This window comes from Miniopterus natalensis, chromosome 16 (assembly GCF_054644295.1).
Source record: "Miniopterus natalensis isolate mMinNat1 chromosome 16, mMinNat1.hap1, whole genome shotgun sequence".
Lineage (NCBI taxonomy): Eukaryota > Metazoa > Chordata > Mammalia > Chiroptera > Miniopteridae > Miniopterus > Miniopterus natalensis.
This window is the reverse complement of record NC_142096.1, coordinates 41,099,961-41,124,004: the sequence shown is the minus strand read 5'-3', so window position 1 is coordinate 41,124,004 and position 24,044 is coordinate 41,099,961. Positions and strand designations below refer to the sequence as shown.

Sequence of the window (24,044 nt, the reverse complement as noted above, 5' to 3'; positions counted from 1 at the left end):
CTAGGATGCCGTGGCCTCCGCGGTACTGGCAGAGAGGGAGAGGCCCCAGAGGCGCCCCGTTTTACAATTAGGATACCTGGGTCGGAACCCTGGTCCTCCCAGGTGCGAGCTGTGTGGCAGTAAGCAAGTCGTTTCACCTTTCTGCCTTTCCCTATAAAAGGAGTGCCGGGTGATGGCGTCCAGGGGACCCACCATGGTCCCATCCGCCAGGCTCTCACCCCTAGGCTAGCGCCGCTTGGTTTCCTGCTCTGGAAGCTCAGGCTCTCTGTGTTTGGCTGATGTGATCTCAAGCTGTTCATTTCTGTCTTGTTTTTCAGGTAATGAACCGAAAAGATCATGTCTGAAGTACAAGGAACAGTTGAGTTTTCTGTAGAGCTCCATAAGTTTCACAATGTGGACCTCTTTCACAGGGGGTGAGTACGTGTCTGTCTGTGGCTTGTGTGTGTATGAGTCTGTCTTGCTCCTGGCAGGGGTGGAGGCGGTGGAGGGAGTGAGGACAGGTTATAGGACATTTAAGATGAATGAAAAAAGGATTGTCATTATTTTTCCTGCCAAGTGGAAAATCCAAACCTTTAGTGCATTTAAAAGTAAACCATGCCCTGGCCAGTTTGGGTCAGTGGTTAGAGCGTTGGCCTGCTGACTGAAGGGTCTCGGGTTCGATCCCGGTCAAGGGCACGCACCTCAGTTGCAGGCTTGATCCCCAGCCCCAGTTGGGGTGCGTGGAGGAGGCAACCAATCGGTGTTTCTCCCTCTCTCTCTCTCTCCTTCTCTGAAAAACAATGGGAACAATTATCCTCCAGAGAGGATAAAAATAAAAGTAAACCATATATTGAGAGAGTAGAAAATGCTAATTTCTCTCCTCCCCCTGCACTTCTTCTGCCTTCTCTCTTTGCGCTTGGTCTCTCCACTAGACCGGTCAGTCCCTGTTAAAGGAAAGCGAGTTCACTGGAGGTGAAGCTTGTGCAATTCAGATAAAAAGTGTTTGTATGCTCAGTGCTCGTCGGGGCATCTTTCCAAAGCTCACATCACAGAACCTGTGCCTGGCTCCCTCAGACGCAGAGAATTCCAGCGTCGTCCTGAAATTCCTAACTGAATAGAGATGCGGCCAGTTTCTGAGGGCATCGTCTGAATGTGGCGTTTTCCACGCGGAGGTCAGTAGGTCCTCATGCTGGACTTAGCCCTCAGGGCCCTTGCAAGCAACAGCAGCGGCGCGGTTGGGCTGCAGACAGCACAGCGTCTAAGTGCAGGCCAGTCTCGTCCTCACGCGACTCCACCCGCCCCCACGCTCAGACCAGGGAACCCGGTTCTCAGAAACCGATGTGTGATGCGCGCATATGAACAGAGCTGAACAACACATGGCTGTCGGTTGGTTTTTGCTGCGTAACAAATGACTCTAAACCTCAGAGGCTGAAAGCAGCACCTTTGGGTTGAGCTCATGATTCTGAGCGTAGGCAGTTCGAGCTGGGCTCAGCCCGGCGATTCTGCCCAGCTGGATGGGGTGGGTGATGTCCGCTGGGCGGCATGGGGCCGGGGGCTCTCTGCTGAGAGGCCGGGGTTCTCCCCTCTGCGGCCTGCCGTCCTCCAGCTGCCAGCTGGCTCTTTACCCGCAGCGGGGTCCTGAGAGCAGCCGCGGAAACGGGCGAGGCCTCCTGTAGTCTGGCCTCACAGCCTGCGTGGAGTCGTTTCCACTGCCTTCTACGGGCTGAAGCAAGTACTAAACAGGCTGGACTCAGGGCAGGAAACGGACACCACCTCTTGATGGAAGAGAGAATCAGCGCATGATTTTCTAATCTGCCACTTAGGGTTTCGGAGAGCTGGTTCGGAAATCTGCGCTCCCAGCCTCCCATACGCTACGTAAGGTTGGTCTTTGAAGTGGGTCTCTCTCCCTGGGGGTGCACAGCGTATCCATCAGAATGTGGGAAGAAAATATTAAACTTTCAATTCACGCCAATGTTTTAACCCAAAATAACAGAGAAAACAAGCTTCATTAATAATTATAATCCAGACTGACCCTGGAGGCCTTGTCGTGTCCATATGGTTCACAGTCAGGAGTTCCACTCAGTAACTCAGGCGTCAAAATCAGAGCAGGTGGCCCACTGCTCAAATAAGTTGACGGAATCACCCTCAGATTGCAATATAGTGCAGTTATGTCCATCTATCAACTGTTTTCTCGTTTTAACAATGCCAAGCAATTGGCTTAAAAACACATGCTGTAAGGAGATCATCCTGAATCGAAGCTTCTGTTACTGATGAAAGGACAGCCAACACCGGGAGTGGCAGAGCCCCGCTTGCACGCCCTTGTCCAAGCCTGCTGATGGCACACGCTGAGATGTGGGACAAGTTCCTCAGATCCAAAAATAGGCAGACTGAGACACTTGAACTTATTTTTAAAGATTGATAGATGGGTTTAACCATAATTGTTCATAACCCACTCATCCTAACCTGGGCCTCCAGGTATTGGCCAGGGTGGTATGAGATCGTCACCCGCAAGACATTCCACCTGGCTCATCCGGAACCCGAGAGACGCCTGTGCAGCGGGTAAAGGAGGCTGAAAGAAAAGTATGAGAGTCATGACTTATTCACAAGACTACAGTGATGTTCTTTTTAGATCTATGTGGTGTAGGGAGGCATCTGACTTAGCCAGGCTCTCCGCTAAAATCTAATATTGAATTAAGCTAAATTAAAGCCAAAACTTTGAATCTCTCATAGATATACATGAACAAAAAGGTTGTGCATTTCATTAAAACATAAAATAGTTAAATTTAAAAATATGAATTATTTCATTTTTTATCTTTTCAAAGACCTTGTCTCATGTTTCTAGTGCATATTGTATATGAATAGAATGATGTGTGCACATGATTTACAAATAAATATACATATATTGGGGTTGCATGCCCAAAAGTGTTTATTGGGGACGTGCAAATTATTAACCGTTGGTGACCGCTGGTCCATCAGCAGAACAAGGAGGATTCTCATAAGTGTCTTGTAGCTCTCAGTGCCAACATTTCATGATGTCAAGGAGTGTGGACATTTAGGGACATTATTTTAATGTGGATGAGGGTATATTCTTATGATCAAACATGCCTGAGGGTGGGATTCATAGCACCTGTGTCCTTAAATAGGCCAGGACATCCTTTGGATGAAGGCAGTTCCCTCTCTGGGGGAAGGAGTGAGTTCTAGGATCTGTAGGCCCCCGTCTACAATAAGACCGTGAGGTTAGTAGACTCCAGGCCCCTGGGTCCTCGGACAGGGAGCTGTGGACAGGCTGGGCACGGTGCCAGGCAGGAGTCTGCATCTGCCAGGGGAGTTCTGGATGGCATGATCCCTGATGCCTAAGTGCTAAGGATTTTTCTGCTCTGAGTCCCTCAGGAGCTATGCTTACGATGAAAGGTAATTACTTTGCCCAGTAAGCGCTCCGTGGGGAATGAAGGCTGCAGTCCAAGACTAGCGGTTGAGGGGGGGTCTGAGGGAAAGAAAATGGGTGATCTGCTGATGGCATTGAACAGAGGAAGGTGGGTCTGGGCAAGCTGGCCCATTTTGGGGTCATGAAGATATATGATTAAACATGTGCCCCATAGGGTCCTTGGGTGGTAGAAGTTAGAATCGAAGGTTGCAAAATAAGGGGAGTACCCTTCCTCAGGCTGAGCGTGACTGTGGTCGTCCAGATGCCTGCTGGTTGCTCCAGCTGATGAGACTCGCCCCCTTGTACCTCCACCCAGGTGACCCAGCTCGTTGTTACCTAGTCTGGCCAGCAGATGCTTCCACTTGATTTGTTGTGAGATGATGTGTCTGAACCATGTGGACACAGAACCCAGAATTTTGCCCAGGAATTTGCCTGATCTGAGTTCCTTGCTTCTGGCACATTTACATTTGTGGATGGTCTCTTTAGTCCCAGATTGCATGCTACCTCTCGTTGATGTTCGCTTTGAACAAACAGTCCACCTGCATTTACCCAAGGTCTGTGTTGACTGAGGCAGATTCCTAGAGGCAAAGCATCTCTTCTCTGTCAACAAGCATCATGAACTGTCACCCCTGTGCCTGGCAGCCAGCTCATCCTGACAACAGGCAGGGCAGGGAGGCACTGGGGAGCCTGGCAGGGGGCTCAGACCTGACTCGGAGGTCAGGGCCTGCCACTTACAAACTCTGAGAATGTGAGGACATATCTTTAAAACATTGGGAGCCACCATTTTATCACCTGTAAAATGGTGATGACAAAGTCTCCCTCATGGGGTTAGGACATTAATTACATTAATTAATGGATACAGAATAGCTGGCACGGGGCCTGATGTGTAGTAGATGCTATCTAAATTGTCACTACTGCTTTCACGCCTCAGCCCAGTCCTCAAAGCCTGAGTGGTTAGCCCTTCAACTTCTTCCACCTTATTGTCTGTGCTCAGACCATTCTTGTCCCTCCTTCTCTTAATAGCTACTGTAAAAAGCATACTCTGTGCAGAGTCCAGCTGCAATATAAACTCCTCTCCACACCATTCCTGCATATCGATATTTACTTACTCTATTCAGTCCAGTTTTTATGAGTCCCTCCTTTCTCTCTTTCTAAAGCGTATCTTCTACGTTGATTCTGTCATCCAGCCACGCCTCCATTACTATCAACACCAATATATTATGTTCGGCTTTATAACCATGTTGACAGAAGACAAGCTGCCCTTAAAGTCTTTGCCAGCTAATAAAGGACAGATACCTCCATAGAAAAGAACCGTGGAGTGCAATGCGCTCTGTAACAAGGATGGGTTTGGGATACTATGAAGAGAAACAGAATGGGGGGAACCTAATCTGTGGGCAGAGTCAGAAAAGGTGTCCTGGGAGGAGACAACATGAGAGCTGTCACTTGTCACTTGATGGGTGGGAGTTGGCCAGACAGAGGACCTAGGAAACAGGGACAGAGCAGAATATCTCAGTGATACCAGGAAACAGAGCCCACCTGGCAGACCAAAGAGAGGCAAAGTATACGGATGGGAGTGGACGGAGCTGAGGACTGGAGCATCACCCCAGCCTGGCTTTGTTAGACCTGTGATTATGGCCAAGTCAGTGACCAGACCTGCCCTTTCCCAGTGGGATTGTGACAGCTCCTCTTCTCCAGGGAAAGTGGGTCTTAACTCCTTCTGCACATGCCTTCTCTCTGCTCAGCACCGCAGACACCGGGCTGGCTTTCCGGCATGGCTTCTGGAGTCAGAAAGCAGAGGGAGGATCTTATCCCATTTACAATAATTTTCTCACAAGGAAATGCGTAAGTTACAGCTAATGATAAAGCCCATTATGTGGAGGTTTGTAAATCATCTCTGTTCATAACCATTTATACCTATTTATGACAATGTGCCTTCATTTCTAACATTGTTAGCTCAAAGGGAACTAAGATTTGTCCTTGAAAATGAATTTAAATTTCATTTTCAATCTTAATTCAGAGGAGGCTCTAGATCAAACTGATTTTCCTTTCTGAGTGAAGTTTTTCATCTAAGGTTCCAATTCATCTCCTGTCTCTACAGCATCACTCAGAAGACTGCTCAGAGGTGTCAGGTGATATTAAGGATAAATTCGGTCTTGTCCACAGAATACGAGTGCAGAAGGCCCTATAATCAGTGTACTCAGATCTAATAGGAAAGGCCAAATGCTCATAGAAATGTGAGGATTGAAATCCTCTTTGAACAAACTCAACCACCTTTTCTCTACCAGGGGAAAACAGTTGAGTTGTACGTCAAGTGATTCCTGGAAGAAAATGCCGTCATGTTTATGCCTTGATGTTCCCCATCATGGGCTAACATCTGGGGACAGCAGCTCCCTGTGAAATTAGCTAACCAGCTCTGATGGACCTTAATAGACTCAGAAATACAATTATTTTGGCTCAACAGAGATCAATTAATTGATTAAGCCTGGTTCTGTCAGAAACACTCCTTTTTCCCCCCACTTTTTAAATTAAATATGCTTAGATCCTTTCCACCCATCCCCACTTTTGAAAGGGAGCAGGAATTGGAGACAGCCAGGAGCCACACTGAAGGTTCAGCTTTGCATGGAGGTGACCTACAAGGCCAGCAGTGCCAAGGCCCTGACAGGGACCCCTTTGCAAAGACAGTGTCCTGCCCCCCTCAATCAAACCCCCATGAATGGTCAGTGGGCACGACTTTCACACCCGAAGCCATGGATCTAATTCACCAAGTCAGTCCCATGAGTTTCCAAATAGTTCTCTTTGTTTCTGTTGAAATCAGCCTGACTTAGGACGGTCACCACCTGCATTTCCATTCAGCACAAGGGTAGAGGTTGGCTCAGTAATTTCTAAGAGGCGTTCTTTCTCTCAAATTCTGTAATTATTATTTTCATAAAAAGGTGATCTTTCCCTCCCCATTAAAGGGCACTATCATCATTGTTTCTATGGAGAGTGCTTATAGAAGTGGGCATCCTGGATTATTTTCTAGCGAGTCCATAGTCTTGATAACAATGACCCTGACCCATTCTTTTCTTTCTTTACGTTTGAATGTGACTTTCCGAGCCCGCTGCTGTGTTAAGCCTTTGATCCTCTTAACCCCTGGCTGAGGACAAGCTCAGCAGGTCTGTAGGGGAAAGAGCCTGGCAGGGGCTGAATGTGCCCTGCAGAGATGCAAGTGCCTGTGGTGAGCTCCCGGGGGCATCAAAGCAGAGCAAAGGCCTCGGTCGCATGCTCCCTTCAGGTCTGCCCGCCACATGGTCCTCGCTCGGGCCTCTCGAGGAGAGCGAAAGGGCCGACGTGCGGTCATGAGGGCGGTGGGAAGCGCAGACACAGGCCTGTCCCCTAAGAGACAGACCTTGGCTCTAATTCCGTTTCTCCTGTTACTGGCCGGGTGCTGCGGGCAAGTTACTGACCTTCTCCCATCTCAGTTTCTTCACCTGTCCTGCAGGCCCTTATAAGAAGGCACGAGTCACATTTGTCAAGCCCCTGGCTCAGTGGGTCTGGGGGTTGCACTGCTGGCCAGACGGTCGCAGCCCCCATAGCCTGCCTACCCTCTGACCGCCACCAAGGCTGTGTCTCCTTAGATTTGAGCAGGTGCCTTATACTCACCGCTGCTAACACCCGGGGGGCCTCCTTGCCACTGGAAGGCCTGCTGGACTCCATGCTCTTTCTCACTGGCCTCGGAGGTGGGGGAAGTTCTGTGTTGTTTTTGTGTGTTTTGTGTTCTAGCTTTATTGAGATATAATTCGCATGTGACATTGTGCGAGTTGAAGGTGTACGATGCGATGGCATGATAGACGCACGCGTTGTGAGAGGTTACACCACGGTTAGTTATCACGGCCGCACAGCTACCATCGGGGCCCCTGTCGGTGTGGTGCGAGCATTTAAGATCTATTCTCTTAGCAACTTGCACGTCCATGATACATTTCCAAAGAAGTAACTGCTTTAGGGACACTAGTGAGATAGAGATACACTAACTGCAGATGTTTCTTTTCTAGAAGGTTCTTTGAATGGGTCTTGAGTCAGAGTAGAAGATGGAAGAGGGTGAGTCCTTCACTGCTCTTGTTTTGTTTCCATCTGTTGCCAAATATTGCTCAAGAGCAATTTAAAAGTACTTTATCAAATCTCCTCATTTTAAAATTTCAATTGCACACATGTGCCTGTTTATAAATTTTCCACAACACATATAATACTTTTGAGTCAGAACCTTCTCTCTCTTTCTCTCTCGTTCACTGGACAAACATTATTTCTTATGCACACGTGTTTTCCATTACAAAAATGTAATATACCAGTTTGTTCTCTATTTTTTTCTTTCCATGTTCTGAACATTTTCCATAACCCTGTATATTCTTTATAATATGTTAAATAGCTATGAAGAATTCCATTATAGGGTGTCATAATTTAACCAGTGCTCTATTACTAGACATATTACTTGTTTCATTTTTTAAAAACACATTAACATGCATTTCATTATTTAGAAGTTGTCATGACATTTTTTTCTTGATTAATGAGGAAACATTTCTCCCATAATAGCATAAACAAAACACCCTGAAAATGACTAAATTGAGCTGCTTGTCCTGCCTCTAACTCCCTCATAGTTCTGACGGAGATTAATACCGTTGGACGGAGCACTTTCCCTGTGGCCAGGGGAGCGGGGAATTACCTTCGTCCTAAAGCCTCGCCTGCCCCTCTCTGCAGCACCCCTGCCGGGCCCGGGCCTCCCCACGGGACAGCTCAGAGGAGCGGCGCCTGACAAGGCTCTTCATGGCCTCAGGCGGTAGGGCCCCATCTTTTGAGTGAGAGGAGCTTTTGTGAACAGTGAAACTCTGAGTGTCTCCCATGGAGCCCGCGCGTGGCCTGCGGGTCCCCGTGGGTCCCGGACACGGCGCGCAGGTGGGGCATCTGGGCGCGCCTGGGAGAGGGCGGCCCCCCCGGCAGGCTGGCCCTCTGCTCTTCCTCGGGTGGGCAGGGCTTTGCTTCCACCAGCCCTTATGTTCCCCACATGGCTGAAATTCTGCACTTTCTTCGAGAAAATTTTTTTTTTTATAGTATATTTTTATTGATTTCAGAGAGAGGAAAGGAGAGGGAGAGAGAGATAGAAACATCAATGATGAGAGTCATTGATCAGCTGCCTAGCCCACAACCCGGGCATGTGCCCTAACCGGGAATCGAACCCTGATCACCTGGATCCCAGGTCAACGCTCAACCACCGAGCCACACCCGGCCAGACGAGAAAAATCTTTTTAGTTTCCCTTGATGAAACCAGCTCTTAAATTGTCTGTTTCAACCCATTAGAGTCAACCAGAGTTTCACTGGAGAAAACAAATTCTAAGAATCTGTATTATTATAAATAACCTCTTATAATTCTGCAAGGAACATAGAATTATCCCTGAACCCTCGAGGAAGCAGAGGCCCACGGGGCTCAGCGTCTGGCTCAGGTTTGCATGTTCTTGGAGTGGCCAGATGGGAGTTCTTTTGGGGGCACCTGGACGTGGAGTCCACAGGCTCTCCCTGTACCCCATCAGGTGGGTTTTGTTTCCCTTGGGGCAGAGGAGGGTTTCAGATGTTGGGATGCCTGTCCTCCCTCCTTAAACACTGCGCACTTCCACTGACGACACCACGACGGAGCACCACTCCAGGGAAAACCCTTCCAGACCAGTTCTTGGCCCCCCGGCACCTGGGTCTCTTCCTGAGTGAAGGCTGGTGATGTGCTAAGAACTGAACCTTCCCAGCCAACCTGGAGGCACTTTCTCAACCAAATATACAGGGTGGGGCAAGAGTAGGTTTACAGTTGTTCATATGGGAAATAATGCAAAAATTAGTAAGTAATAATACAAGAATAAACTGCTTTGCGTACTCACAACTGTAACCTTTTGCCACCCTGCGTTCACACCTCTTTGACAAGTTCTTTCTCTAAATAGAACCCCTGAGATGAACCAGCGCCCCCCTTTACTCACCCACTAAAGCTCCTCTAACATCTTCCTCCCCTGGGGACAACGTGCGCTGTCCCTTTCCTGGAGTCCCGTACACTCCGCCCCTGTGAAACAGACGGCCATCTGTCGCTTCATTCACTTATTAATAGACTCGCTAATGCACGCATCCCGGAGATGGTGAGCTCGCTCTCGTCGGCTCTGTCCTAGGATCCTGGGCAGAATAGTGAGAAGACAGAGCCACCAACTCAGGCTGTTCTCCGCATACCACGGGCGACAGAGATGAGCCAAGAAAGTGATGTCAGGAAGGAGACCCGGGCGCGGACAGGTGCTGAGGGACAGCAGGGAGGCCCTCCCCTCACCTGAGTCGTCAGGACAGGCTACCTGAAGAGGGGGATTACTAGGCAAAAAAAACATGGCCAGCCACCTTCTGATCCACTGTCAGAGCTGCTGCTGCCGGAACGGGAGGGAGACAGAGCAGGCTCCTGGGGCAGGGAGCGAGGAGTCTGAACTTACCCTGGGCTGGCGCACCGGGGTGGGGTGGGGTGGGGGGCTTTAAGGGGGGAGCAGATTTGGATGAGAAGATCATTTGGCTGAAGCGAGGAGATTGTCAGATGGTCGCAGGCACATATTTGAGTTTGGCGAGGCGACCCACCTGAACCGGGTAGTGATGCTGGAGAATTTGTGAGCAGCGTGACAGAGACGTTTCCCATTGCAGTTCAAATCCTGTGGAGCAGTCGTGTCTGAGGCCCGTGTAAAGCTCAGCCCCATCACTGGTTTCTGCCTTCGTGGCTTAGTGAGCTACAGGACCCTTAGAAGCAGTGAGGACAGAGTCCTCGTGCACGTTGTTTGTAGCCGGGAAGGCCTCATCACTTTCGTGCAGGTGCTGAGAACACAGATTGAACAGTGAGGGCTGGCGCAGGCACGGACACGTGGTGGGTTCCCCCTGCCTCGGGCTACCCCACCTGAGGCCAACCTTTAGTCTCAAGTGTTCGGAGACAGGGAGGGAGAGGGAAGGGTGATGAGACGGAGGGGAACCTGGGCCCCAGGAGGACCCCGGGTCCACTGGCTGAGCTGTATTTACTGAGACGAGGAATACACCGCAGTGGAAGACTGGGCATGGCTCTTGATATTTAAGGCAAAGTAACCCTGCCTTTTATTAAAATGCATCCCATTCAATATTTCAGGCTTTAACCAATAAAACTGGCAATGTTTATCTATCTACACTCACTCCCTAGGTCACCTAGTTCCATGGTTTAAATGCCATCTACGTGCCCCCGGCTTTCCAACTGGTGTCATCAGCTCAGCTGCTCTTCCAAACTTCGGACTTGCCTGGGAGGCGTCCGACTATACATGGTCACCTTGTCATCTAAAGGCGTCCTTCAGCGCAGTGTGTCCGCATTCAGCATCTGTCTGCCACCCTCCCAAACCTCTCCATCAGCGCCCAGCTCTGTTCATGGCAACTCCATCTGGTTGTTGTGGTCAACATCTTAGGGTGATTCTTAACTCCTGTCTCACACCTCATATCCGCGTCAGCTGGAAACCCTACCAGCTCTACCTTCAAAACACATCCAGCATATGACATTTCTCACCCTGATTGCTAATACCCTGGTTTAAGCCCGCACCATGTCCCATCTGGAATTGCACAATGATCTTCCCTGTCTGATCCCCCTGATGCCAGCCTTGCCCATGCCTGGTCCCCTCACAACACAGAAGCCAAATGGTCCTGAGTCCTCTAATTTATGCCTTGTAGGACCATAGTTGAGGCTTAATTTGCCGGGCTGAGCGTGTTCAGGTTTGTCACACACTACCAGGTGTCAGATTTGACACATCGAGGGGAAGTAAGAGCCCAGACTGGAGCAGGGGGAGCAAAGGTGCCCAGCCTCCCTCTGGCACCAGGACTGGGCAATGCAGCCAGGAAGTTTGAGCTGAGCATGTTTTTCTCAAGCTCATTGTGGACTAACGCCCTTGTCAAGTCATGTGACAAAGGGACCTGTGTCCGGACTTCCTGAATTCTTGACTCCCCAGTGAGGCTGTGAGCTGTTTGGGGAGCGGCCCAGGGTGTGGGTCTTGGAAAGAGAGCGGCATGGCTGCCCAGGAGGAGCATTAGTTTGGGAGTGAGGCCGACCTGGAATGGGACCATGGACCCTTCACAGAGCCCCTCAAGGGCAGATATTTTTCTTTCCAGGCTCCTTTGATGTGGTGTGATGGGGACGAGCTCAGTTTTGGAAGACCTTCCTGTAGCACAGGGCTATGTGGCTCAGAGGCCCACAGGCCTGGGTTCTAAATCCCAGCTCCACTGTTTCTTTGCTCTGTAACCTTGGGGGAGCCAGTCAACCTCTCTGAGCCTTTTTTCTCATCTGTAACCTGAGATAACCTACTTTTAGACTTGCTTTTAAAAAGAAATAAAACTCTTTTCTGTCATCCTGAAGATTGTAGAGCTATTTTCTTCCTTGTAAACTTAAGTAATAAAATGAGCTATTTGGGTTTGTACATTATTGATTCAAATGCCCTGAAGACCCTCAGTCAATCCCTCGTACGCCCGAGTCAGGTGACAACAGGCACACCAGTGGAGGCGACGTCAATTTCTGTTTCCAAATAATGCATTAGAGATTGAAGGTGGACGTCATTCATTACTTGGCACTTCATGGTTTTGAGACTCTGCTTTAAGTCAGAAAACTTTTTCTGGCACCTACTGTGTGCCAAGAACATGGGAATAAAATGACGGATGTATTGAGAGTGGCTGACAGCTCCCTCTCAGGGTGACCAATGACCTGAACCTCGGAGCTCTCAGAATATAAGTTCTGCTTGGAAACAGTGGGCTGGGAGGTGACCAGAGTGTGGGCTTTGGGGGTGGACAGAGCTGCTGAATCCCAGCTCTGGTCATTAACTGTGGCAGAGGCTTGGGAAAGGCGCTGAGCCTCTGTGGGCCAATTTCCTTCATTAATAAGATGAAGATCACCATACTTAGGGGCTTCCCTGAAGCCTAGAGCAAAGCTGTCCCCTGGACTGAGCAGTGCTGTGTGGCAGGAGTCAATCCTTGGTGGCTCCTAGTTCTGATCTTATTTGTGAAGGGCAGTGCCCGTGAACAGGAGCATGTGGGTGAGACTGCTCATGTCCTGAGTGTTCTCTTGCTCCTGCGGTGGACCTGTGATTCAGAGAAGTTGGGGCTTCCCAGGCTCGGCCATTGCAAATGTTGGCTGGGAGTTGGCTTTGCCCAGTCCTCAAGGACACTGAGGACACAGGGAAGTGGTGGGGTGCCACCCACCAGAGACTGACATTGCCCCAAATCACATCGACCAGCAGCCCAGGCTTTGAACTCATGGCACTGTGATTATAGGTTGAGGGAGAAATGTAAGAAAAAGCAACTGGTAGTAAAAATGAGCAGCGAGTGTCTGGCTGCAGAAACAAGAACAGATGACCTGGCTTTATAGACAGAGAAGTATGTGCGTGCCTCTGTGTGTGTGTGTCTGTGCGTGTGTGAGAGAGAGAGGGAGGGAAAGAGAAAGAGAGAGAGAGCCTGGAGAGGCCAAGCAGGCTATCTGTCACAGAGCAGGCTGCGTGCTACGTGATGGACATGCTCACATTCAAGCTTCTTCCCTGGGTTCCTTCCCATAAGCTTTACGAAGCAGCCTCTGCATCCCCCTTTAAACATTTGGGAACCTTCTCCTTGCTTCCTCCTGTTCAAGTCACTTAGCATCTAGACCGTGTCATCTGTCTGTTGCACCTGCTGACCCAGCTCTGATATTAGTGTTTGCGTCAATGTTGACAGCTGTGGCCGCAGGCCCGCAGCTCTGCCAGGCAGGGGTCTGAGTTCCTCAGGTCACGGCCTCCTTTGAGCCTCACAGCCCACCTGCCAGGGCCCCACTGAGTCCCCAAGCCTGTCTGACCCAGGGCAGCCCTGCAACCACACTTGCCTCCTATAATGATGCCTGGGTTTAAGGGCCCCCTCACTGTAATGGCCGAGCACGTCTCGCAGTGAAACGGAGTAGAGGGACTTCTGTGCTGTTCTGTCCGAACAGTTCTGGGGAAATGAAAATCTGATTGATGAGGGGATGGAAATTTTATATAGATGAGAGAATGCCTTGAAATCTCCGGAATGGCTTCAAGCTCCTGGTAGTTTTCATACCAGAAGGCAATTAGGAGAAAGAGAGCCAAGGAGGGGCATTAACCATGGTGGTAACAGTGTCTTTCAAAAGAGATCCACTCTGACGGAAGGGGCTGGAAATTGGTCAGGGATTCTTTCTCTGAGAGGACAGTTGACAAGTGCGCTTATCTATCATCTATCTATGTATCTCTGTCTGCATATCAGTCATCCATCTACATGTTGCTGCTGTTGTTTTATGCAGGGTTCAGCGGCCTATGTCACCTGTCATCATAGCCCATGCATGAAATATGGCTCATTCTAGGTGGTGTTATTTTTAGAAAGGAGGCAGGGTAGAAGGTGGCGTCATCCAAAATGATGCTTGAAGCGTCTTGTATTTTCTGAGTACATATAATATGCAGGCGCCGTTGCTGTACTGTCCCATTTATTCCTCACAACAGGCCTACCACACGGGTGCTGTTATCTCTCTTTGACAAATGAATAAACTGAGGCCCAGAGAGGTGGGATGCTGTCTGCCAGATTGACATTGCCCCAAACTGCACCAGAAGTGCTTTTCCTAATGTCACTCACTTGGCAGGTGACAGAGCTGGGATCCAACCAGGTTTGACTCCAAAGATCATACCCTCCCAGTGTAGCACAACGCCTTCCACGAAGACTTTCTTTATTAGAATAATAATGGTAATAATTATACTAATCCAGCTGATGATTATTGGACACTTATTTTGTGCTCTGTTAAACTTTCTTTATGTGACCCTCACTCAACACTGTGAGTTGGGTCTAACTGTTAATCTGCATGTTACAAAGGAGGAAATGGTAGCTCAGAGAGGTTAAGTAGCTTTCCTAAGGTCTCATAGCTAGGGGTGATGAACCTGAGATTTAACCCAAATTCGGTCCATTTCACAGTTGATGCCTTTAGCCACTCACATCCTCTGGTGGAGGGTAGCTCAGGCCATCTGTTTATACAATAGCAGATTCTAGCCAAACTCAGGTCCCCTCTGTCCCCATACATGCTCTCACTCTCCTCTGCATTTTCTCAAACTGTTCTATTGCCTTAAATGCTGTTTCGTCTTCCTGAGCATGGCCAGACCTACCCATTCTTCTGGGGTGAGCCAAGATGGCATGTTTCCTCAGCACTGATTTAGGCCTGGAAAGCGGGCCAAGCCCTCGGTGAGGCAGGTGAACGCGCGCAGAGCAACATCCAGCGTGCACAGACTCCCATGACCGAGCACCTGTCTAGCGGGGTCTCTGCTGCGCTCTGGGTCAGAGCCTGCACTCTGATCCCGGAGAAGCACATTGGGATTCGCTAGGGAGCATAGATCCACTGAACACAGTCCCGGCCTCCTTCCCCTGAGACCCGCGTTAAAATAGGGCTCTGCTGAAAGAGGGCGACATCAGAAATGTTGCTTTCTTCTATCAGCCACTGTCTTCACTGGCCTTGAACTCTTGGTTCTCACCCCTGTTTCTTGACAGGTGGAGTCTCTCATGTACATTCTGCTATCTTTAGGGACCAGTCTTTTGTTATTGTTATTTTGATAATTCTCACGTAAAGATATTTTTCCATTGATTTTTAGAGAGAGCAGAAGGCGAAGTGGGGGGGAGAGAAACATTGATGTGAGAGACACATTGATTGGTTGACACCCTAATGCGCCCATCTGCAACCCAAGTTCATGCCCCTGACTGGGAATCAAACCCAGAACCCTTCAGTGTGTGGACCGATGCTCTAACCACTGAGCACACAGGCCAGAGCAGGGACTAGTTTTAATTCACTTCTGCCTTGATTGTACCCCTGCCTCCTGCTTAAGGTAACATCTTCACACTCTGAGCTGACCTTGCCCTTTGTTTCATCTTGTGGGGAACCCTGAGGGCCTCCTTGGGATTCTGATTATTTGTGAACTTGGCTCTCTCCTTCTCTGCCAGACTGTAAGCTCCTCGAGGGCGGGAGCTGTTTAACCCCTCACCTCTGTGCCCTCGGCCCCAGGCTTGGTGCCTTGTACCCAAGGTCAGTCGATTCACACTTGACTCTAAGGAAGCAGCGAGAACATGAACGAAGCCGACAGAAAGCTTGCGGTGGCCTTTCCATTCCTGCCGCTGGCCCCGCTTCTGTGCCTGGGCCCCCCATGCTGTCGGGCGAGTCTCCGCTGTTCCGCGGGCACGCTCGCTGCGGGCTGGGGGTGTGAGCTGACCCCGACGTGGACACTGTCTTGGTATCTGTCTAGTTTCATAGCCATGAGCTTCTGTCCCGATTCTTCTCACGAGCCCTGTCTGTGAGCGAGATACTTCTGTTTTGGAGCTTCGGGTGCCTCTTGGGAGTAGAGCAGGAGACAAGGACCATCTTTCAGGAATATTCTGCCGGTAGCATGTGACACTGCATGTAGAACTCCTCGTGCGGGCCTGACCCAATCGACCTGTAAAAACTGGTGACTTTATTCTTACCCCGATGTTGTGGTTGTTATAGTTAATGATGAACTATCTGAAAGTAACGGTCAGATAACTTATCCATCTATTGGTAGAAGGTCTTTTCTTCTCACTTAATATCAATACATATCCAAGAATTAATTCTTGTTTCCAAACATATTGTTCCGGTGGATTGGACATGAGTCTGAAGTAGCAGTCTTGTGTCCAGCAGGGACTGAGCCAACTATCTTGGTGGCCTTTGGGATCTTCCTCTCCCTTTTCGTCAACTTCCCGTTAGCAACATATGGATGAGAAAAAGCCCAGGGATGGCCTTACCCGACATGATGCTTACAGCATCTCGTGGGCTGTGCCAGGGCTCCCATGTGCCACAGCCAATTGCCATCACGATGATTGATTTTTAAGATGAGAAAATCAATACTCAGAGAGGCAAAATAGCTCCTGGAGCCACAGACCACCTGTAAGCAGCAGATCCAGTAATTAACACCCGCCTGTCTGGAACGAAGTCACAGCTCTGGGCTCCCTCCCGTGCTCACGCCGTGCCTTTGTCCCCTCTGCATGAAAGACCTGTGAGTCATGTTTGCTTCCCCAGCCTGTCCCCAGCCTCTGACTACTGGAACTGGTGGCTGGGTCCAGTCTTGCCAATTAGAAATGTTTGTCTGCAGAGACCCCATTCCACTGTGATGCTGCACAGCGGATTTTCTGGTCTGAGGTTCTAAATTACCTGTGTCATTTCAAGCTGTGCGAGAAGCTTGAAAGCCGCTTCCACTCAGCCTCATTTAATCAGGCAACACGTAAGCAAGGAAAATCAGATCCCCCCCAAATCAGAAGGGGCCCAAGCTGCCACCTGTTGTAGGTTCCATTCTGGCTCTCAAGAAGGACCCTTCATTTCACCTGCAAATGGCACTTTTCTGGGTGACAAAGAGGCCAGCATCAGCAGCTTTCCTGGGAGCAGCATGGACACAGGGCCGCTCCTGCGGGTTAGAAAGCCCATCTGGGTTGACTCACTTGACAGGAATGACAGGTCCAGGCAGTGTGAACAAAACGCAGCAGAGCCAGATGCAAGGAGGGAGCTCTTCATGGAGTCCCAGCAGCTCAGCAACCTTGATTTTTGCATAGAGCATCTCCAATGAGGCCCCTTGGTTGCTGGTTCGAGTCCTTAAGAAGCTGTTCATATGAATCAGTACCTGTGTCTATCAACAACTTGGGGTCGATATGTAAGAATAACAGCAGTGTTAACAACACCCATCACTTACTGAAACACGTTCATTTCTCCTCATATCACCTCTAGAAAGTACCTGGTCCCCACTGGCAAGTGAAGGAGCCGAAGCTGGAGAATTTCAGGAGTCTTCAGTTGTCACACAAAGCAGCGTTTTTCCTTGGCGCCTGCCGCTCTAGTTGTGTCTGGGGTTTTGAAAGAGGGGGGATGGAGGAGAGTCATGGACATTCTGCTCAGACTTCCACGTCTGCATGAAAAGGGCACGCATCTTGTAAAGCCGTTCTCCCTCCAAGTCACAGGAGAATGACCCCAGCAGCCTAATTAGTGTAGCTTTAGTAATGAGTGCCTCTGAGAAATAAAATATATATTCCTGAAGGCTCGACCCTCTGAGTCCCACCCAACAGTGACTTTCTTAGAATGATTCCAAAGCGCCCACGTGTCTCCTCTGTTCAGTTTTCATATTTCTTGTGGTTAAAAGAATGGGGTAATGGTGGCCATGAGGGGAGAGGACTGAGACGTGTAAAACTGGCTCAGGAAAAGAATTGTAGCATTCGTTGATTTTCATGATGTGAATCCTCCCACCGTGGCCAAGTTCAAGCTACCAACTTGAAGTCAAAGGGCATGAACCAGCAGAAGAAAAACGTGTGTACGCGCCACACTCCTGCCTGGCGGGGTAGCACCGCTCGCAGGGCAATGGCTCTGCTCGCGGTTGCGCACGGTTCCGATGCGCTAACTCTCGGTTCTGCCGGGTGCGGGAGGGGGAGACGAGCATTTCTGGGTGGGCACATTACTTGACAAAATCTTTGTCCTTTGTAAGGAAGGAGGAGGGGATTATGGCTTTTGAGCGAACAGTTCGGAGTGTGAGCCACACCAGCTGCGCTAGATGAACAGGAGACAGCGGTAAAGGGAGGAGGGTCCTCCCGTGAACATCGTGGAACCTGAATGATTATTGTCATCATGTCCTGACCACATCAAAATATCCAAACAAGTTTTATAAAACTAAAGAATTTCAAGAAGGTGCGGCCTTCTCTTGAAAAAATACCTTCTATAGAGGCAAATACAATTTAACAAAATGTTTTTAGTCTTGTCATGGTGGGTGGATAATGTCAGAACAGATGAATCTGTCTATGAGTGTACAGTAAAAATATATTGGTCATTTTCTGATTCTTCTGATTTCTTTGAATACCAAGACCTCTCCTACTGGCAGGACATCCCCAGCTTCCCTACTAGACTAGAGTTTCACCCCAGGATCAGGTTGGTCCTTAGTCAAGCGGGGTCACATGGGCAGAGTCTCAGAGTCCACACCCTTCACCACTACGCTATGTTGCCTCAGGAGACTCAAAGAAAGAGAACTCTTCCCCACCGGGGCGCACACCCATGTCATAGCGTCGCCTGTTGTGTCTGCCCTTTCGTATTGTCAAGTCCGATGTGCCGCAGGCATCTCCCACACCATCCACCCAGACCCTCACCCTGTCCCAGCTTCTCCCATCTGCGAGGCTGGAGGAAAGATTGGGACCCTGGATGGGGAGGATGCCTGTTTCACACACGCCTTAGGTAATAATAATGATATTTTATCTCTAATGAAGTAGGGGGGCTGCCATGCACTGTCCTGTCCACCTGTCCACCTGTCATGACAGTTCTGTGAGGCTGGCAAAGGTGTCATCACCCCTGAAGAAAGGGGCTCAGAGAAGGGAAGTTGTTAAGTTTGCCCACTTGGCTTTGGCTCCCAGCGCTCTGACTTCAGCCTCCGTTTTTACCTTTTCACAAACCCAGCGATTCGTAGTTTAGGTCATGTCAGATGTCCCCGGGTTGGGCCGCTTGTTTTATAGCGCACTTGATGTGAAAGTGGTTATGATGAAATGTCCCAGAGCTCTGTGTTCCCATTATAGAACATTATTTCTAGCATTGTTGGTTTATAAAAATTGTCTGTGGGTTCTGAGTGACTCACAGTTGTCGTGTGGGGTTGGATTGCATAACCTGCGGTCTGTTGAAGGAATCTGTTAGTGGATCATTCACTCATTCACTCATTCATCCCTCTGGCACTGGTTGGTTCCATGCCAAAATGTGCCAGCACTGTGTTGGTCGCTGGAAACACAGAGAAGAACAGGGCATGGCCTGTCCCCCCCGGCAGCGGGAATGACGGAGATTTCTATAATCAACGGAGAGCAAATATTTGTTAGATTTTTTTCCTGTTCTCTCCTTAGTACAGTGGTAAGAGCTCTTTTCTTACTCGTCCTGAAGGAATACAAAAGAAATAAGAGGCAGCATTCACACTCTCACAGTGGTGTTTTTTATTAAAAATGTTTAATGTTGACATAATTGCAGGTATCCCCCTTTCCCCTGCCCTTTGAAAAAACACAGGGCAGTATATTAGTGATCAGAATGAGGGAGTGAGCTTTTGGTGGTGCAGGTGTGCTGGGGGGGTTGGGGAGAGCTATAAAGTTTAAAGCACCGGGTCCTGCCTCCCTAAACAAGAGCTCGGTTTTAGCCACATTGCCTAACTCTCTGAGTCACAGTTTGCAGATTGTTAACATGGGGATAATCACTCCTGTCTCAGGTTTGTCATGAGGAGGAAATCTGAAAGCCTATATACACTATTACTGGTGTAATCAATGGCCACTGACTTAGTGGCTTAAAACAACATAAATGTATTACCTAATAACTCCGAAGGTCAGAAGTCAGAAGCCTGAAAGGAGCCTCACCAGGCTAAAGTCAGTGTTGCCAGGGCTCCTTCTTCTGTGCAGGCTTTAGGGAAGAATCTGTCTTCTTATCTGTTCCGGCTCCTATAGGCAGCCCGCCCTCCATGGCTGGCGGCCCCTTCCCGCTTCAAAGCCACATTAGCCGGCTCTCTCTCTGATTGCCTTATGCCGGCACCCTTCTTCTCTGCCTTCTCCTTCCACTTAGAAGGACCCTGTGGTTACATGGGGCACACCCAGGTCACCCAGAATACTCTCCTGACTTCAAGGCCAGCTGATTAGCAACTTGAATGCCATCTGCAACGTTCATTCTTTTTTACACATCCTGAAGATTCACACATAAATGTCTTTGGATGGGGCATTGTTTTGGCAACCACATAAAGGCACAGTTCACTGCTGCTCTTACAGGGAGAAGTCAATAAAGGATGACTTTTAAAAAGTATTATTTCCCCAAGGGAGTCCTGTGCAAATCTAGATCACTCACAATTTGCAGCACAAATCTGAAGTTTCCCACCCTGGCCTTAGCGTTCTCTGAGTGGAACTCATCCCCTCCCTCACCTCCTCCTCCACTGGCTCACTCTCCAAGGACTTGAGCTAAATGCTTCTTTCTTCATAATATATTTCTGAATGGCCCCAGCTGGAAGGAGGTGGCTCTAAGATGGCTGAAAGGATGATTGTAAATGAAATCATGAGGTCATTCTTGGAGATTTGCTTATGTTACTTACTGAATATGTACTGAATATTTACAAATTCTTCATCCCTAGAGGTTAGTTTTCTCATCTTTAAGAAGACAGTTATGGTAAATGCATCAGTGATTTCCTGAAAGAGTTAAATAATACCATGTGTGTCATGCATGACGTGGTTGACGAATTTATGACCTGGCAGAAAGTTCATGTCCAACAAGAGAGAATTACTAAAGAGGTTTAAGCATTCTATTTAATCGGACAGAGCTCAAATGCATAAAGGTAATTGAAACTTATTTCTTTCAACATATTTCTGTCAAGGCATCTGAAGTTCTAAAGTATGAACAGCTCCTTGAAGAAAGATCCAGTAGCATCCAGTGTTTTTCAGGAATAAGAATTCAGACAGAGCTTTGGAACTGGTTATAAGAGGGGTTTGATATGTGTAACAAGGTGTAGAAACAAAGTTCACCTCTGGAGTTAGAGTCCTGGTGGCCCTTGGCTGGCCTCACTACTGTGGATAAGTAATTCAATATCAACAATGGCCCAGTGTTTTATTCGGTTGGCACTTGAGATGGTTTCTTTCACAGAATTTCCGAGGACCAAACATTGCATACGTGAAAGTTCCTAATAGGTCCTGGCGCAGCAGCACTTCATAAATCTTGAGCATCAGTGTAACTGCTCCAAGCCCAGACTGATAGAAAAGTGGTGCAGAGCTTCTGGCCATGACCTGCCCACTTTCTGTTCAGAGAAGCCCCTGGAACGGCACAGTTGCTGCTGGCGGTGATAGTGGGGTTTGGTGGTGGTGGGATTCCTGTCTATAATGATGAAGTTGTTGACATGCGTAAGTCTTTTATTAAAGAAATACTGAAAGCGTCATTTTGCATCTGTAGAAATCAGAGCTTGGCCAGTGTTGGCCCCAGGAGCTGGGCCCGCGCGCCTTTCCTTCTGTCCGCCTGTTGCGTTCTCGTCCCATCGCGGCCGTGGTTGCTGCTGCTCATTTCCTTCAGGATGACCCTTACTGTTGTCACGGTCATTGATTTAGGAACCAGCAATTAAAATTTTAAAGTTGCTTTATTAAAATACACATTCTATCCAGGGAAACATCTAGCAATACACAGCCAACATTTCTTTTTTTCTTTCTTTTGTTTTTTTTAATATATCTTTATTGATTTCAGAGCGAGGAAGGGAGAGGGAGAGAGGGAGTTAGAAACATCAATGATGAGAGTCAGGGATCGGCTGCCTCCTGCACCCCCCCGACTGGGCATGGAGCCCGCAACCCGGGCATGTGCCCTGACCGGGAATCGAACCCCGATCACCTGGATCCTAGGTCGACGCTCAACCGCTGAGCCGCCCCGGCCAGGCCACACAGCCAACATTTCTGCACAGTGGGATCAGCCACTGCTGAGGAGCAGCTGCCTCCCGCAGACAGGGCGGGAACCTCCCACCCTGCCTCAGTCTCCCTCACACAGATGACGCTGTTCAAAGCTGTTGGTTACCTGCTTCCCTTGGGGATTTCTTGATGGTTTTAACTGTCTCTGTGTAATGAGCCATTGCTCCTAGGTAAAGGGTTAGGTTCCTGGGAGCCTCTGGCCATAACATTTTTGTCAATTTTGTTTTAGATGTGTTTCTACATTATATGTGTGTGTGTATGTGCGCATGTGTGTGTGTGTGTGTATATGTGTGCACATGTGTATATATATTTGATTCATTAACATGGCCAGTCGCACTGAAACTCATACCTGATCAAAGCAAGCAGGAAGATTCACAAATATGTAAATATGTTTACAAATATGTAAATCAAGAGGATCCATCACATGTGACTTGCAAACATTTTCTCTCACTCTGTGGTTTATCTTTTCATACTATTAATAGAACATTTTGCAGAAGAAAAGTTTTTAATTCTGGTGACGCTGAATTGATCAGTTTTTAAATTTCTGCATCATGTTTTAGTGACAAGTTTAAGAACTCTTTGCTTAGCTCTAGGTTTCAAAGATTTCTTCTATTTTCCCCCCAAAAGTTTTATAGTTCTACCTTCTGCATTTGAGTCTATGATCCTGTTTGAGCTAATTTTTGTCCAAGGTGTGAGCTTTAGGTGGAGTGTTTGGTTTGGGTTTTGCCAGGGTGCCCAGTTCCTTCAGGACCGTTTGTTGAAAAGGCTGCCTTTCCTTCACTGGGTTGCCTTTGAGCCCTTGTGGAAAACCACTTGGGCATTCCTGTTCTCTTGTTCTTGCTGCGTGGGGTAGAGGACCCAGCTGCCCACACGCTCTCCACTTAACCCAGGGCAGGTGGGATTCTCACCAACACCCATGAGTAGCGAGCAGTTTCCTTGGAGAGACCTTTGCTTGCCGGGGGGGAAGCTTGGCCACAGTGGGCATCTCACTTGGCCTTCGATGGTGGGAGTGGAGGCGATGAACTGCTGTTCTTTCAGCAGTTTCTGTCTTGCGAGGCTGCCCCTTTCCCCGTCCTTTATCTAGAGAACGCAGGCTTTCGTTGGGGATTTTTTCTTGTCTGCAGCTGTTAGCATTTCTGGGCGGCTGGCTGCTCCCTGGAAGACCTGAGGCAATGAGAACATGCAGGAGCTCACGGTCACCGTCACTGTCCCACCTCGGACCAGAAGTCCCCAGCCTGTCTGCTCCCTTTTCCATCTTGAAGAAGCTTTTTTTGTTTGTTTCATATATTCTGCCTAAAGTTTTTAGTTGTACTTAGTGGGCAGAATAAGAAACAGTGTGTCTACACAATCTTTCCTGGAGCAGAAGTTATGACTGTCCCCTTTTAAAAAAATGTTCATATTACAGATACAAAACCAAGTTCAGAGAAGTTGTGTGATGTGCTCAAAGTCACACAGCTCTCCGAGGATGTGACCCAAGCTACAAGAACCCGGTGCCAGTGCTCTTGGCTCTGAATGTCCTCAGTTCGCCACGTGCTCATAGCCACGAGATGTCAACAGAAACATCCCACGAGTGTATTCACAGTGCAGTGAAGGCTACGGGGGACGGCCCCGCCACAGGCTCAGCGAGCCGTGGGAGGCTGCTGTGTCCCTGGCCCATTTCTCCCTCTCTCACTCTGTTTTATTCACAGCTTGTTTCATAATCAGTGAGGGGGGCGGGGACATTATGTTGCCAGAAATCTTCCCAAGTGTGTGCCAGGAAACAGGTCATCAACCACACGGCACGGAGCTTCAGAAGGTGCTTCTGGACCTGCACACGAGAGGGCTGGCCTGGGGGCTTCCTGATAACATGGGCTCCCACATGGTTTCGTGAGAGGGTGGATTTGGGGACGGGCATGCCAGATTGAAAGTGGGGCACAGTGTTTGGCAATAACCCAGAATTAGCAACTCCGCCTCTGGGCTTCTAAAAGAAGTGTTTGTCCGTGTGGCAACAAGATAGCAACTCAGTTTCTGTGTGTTCCCCATGGTGCCTGACAGCTCCACACAGAATGATGGGCTTTTCTGATTAAAGAAAAAACCACACTCCGTCATGGTCTGTGCATGTGGCCCGTCCGTTTCATTTTCCCGCACCCATCACCACCAACCTTGTATGTGCTCCTCTGATCACGAGTGAACT

General features: G+C 48.9%; 1 protein-coding gene across 2 annotated transcripts in view; it reads left to right on the top strand.

Moving 5' to 3' along the window:
* The first annotated feature begins 336 nt into the window (after positions 1–336).
* The window catches only part of FAM135B (family with sequence similarity 135 member B), a 107,750-nt gene continuing 84,042 nt past the window's right edge, over positions 337–24,044 (top strand). For both annotated transcript variants that reach the window (XM_016207791.2, XM_087825207.1), the window contains exon 1: positions 337–413. In XM_016207791.2, the coding sequence (XP_016063277.2) occupies positions 337–413 (77 nt within the window). The remainder of the gene's footprint in view (positions 414–24,044) is intronic.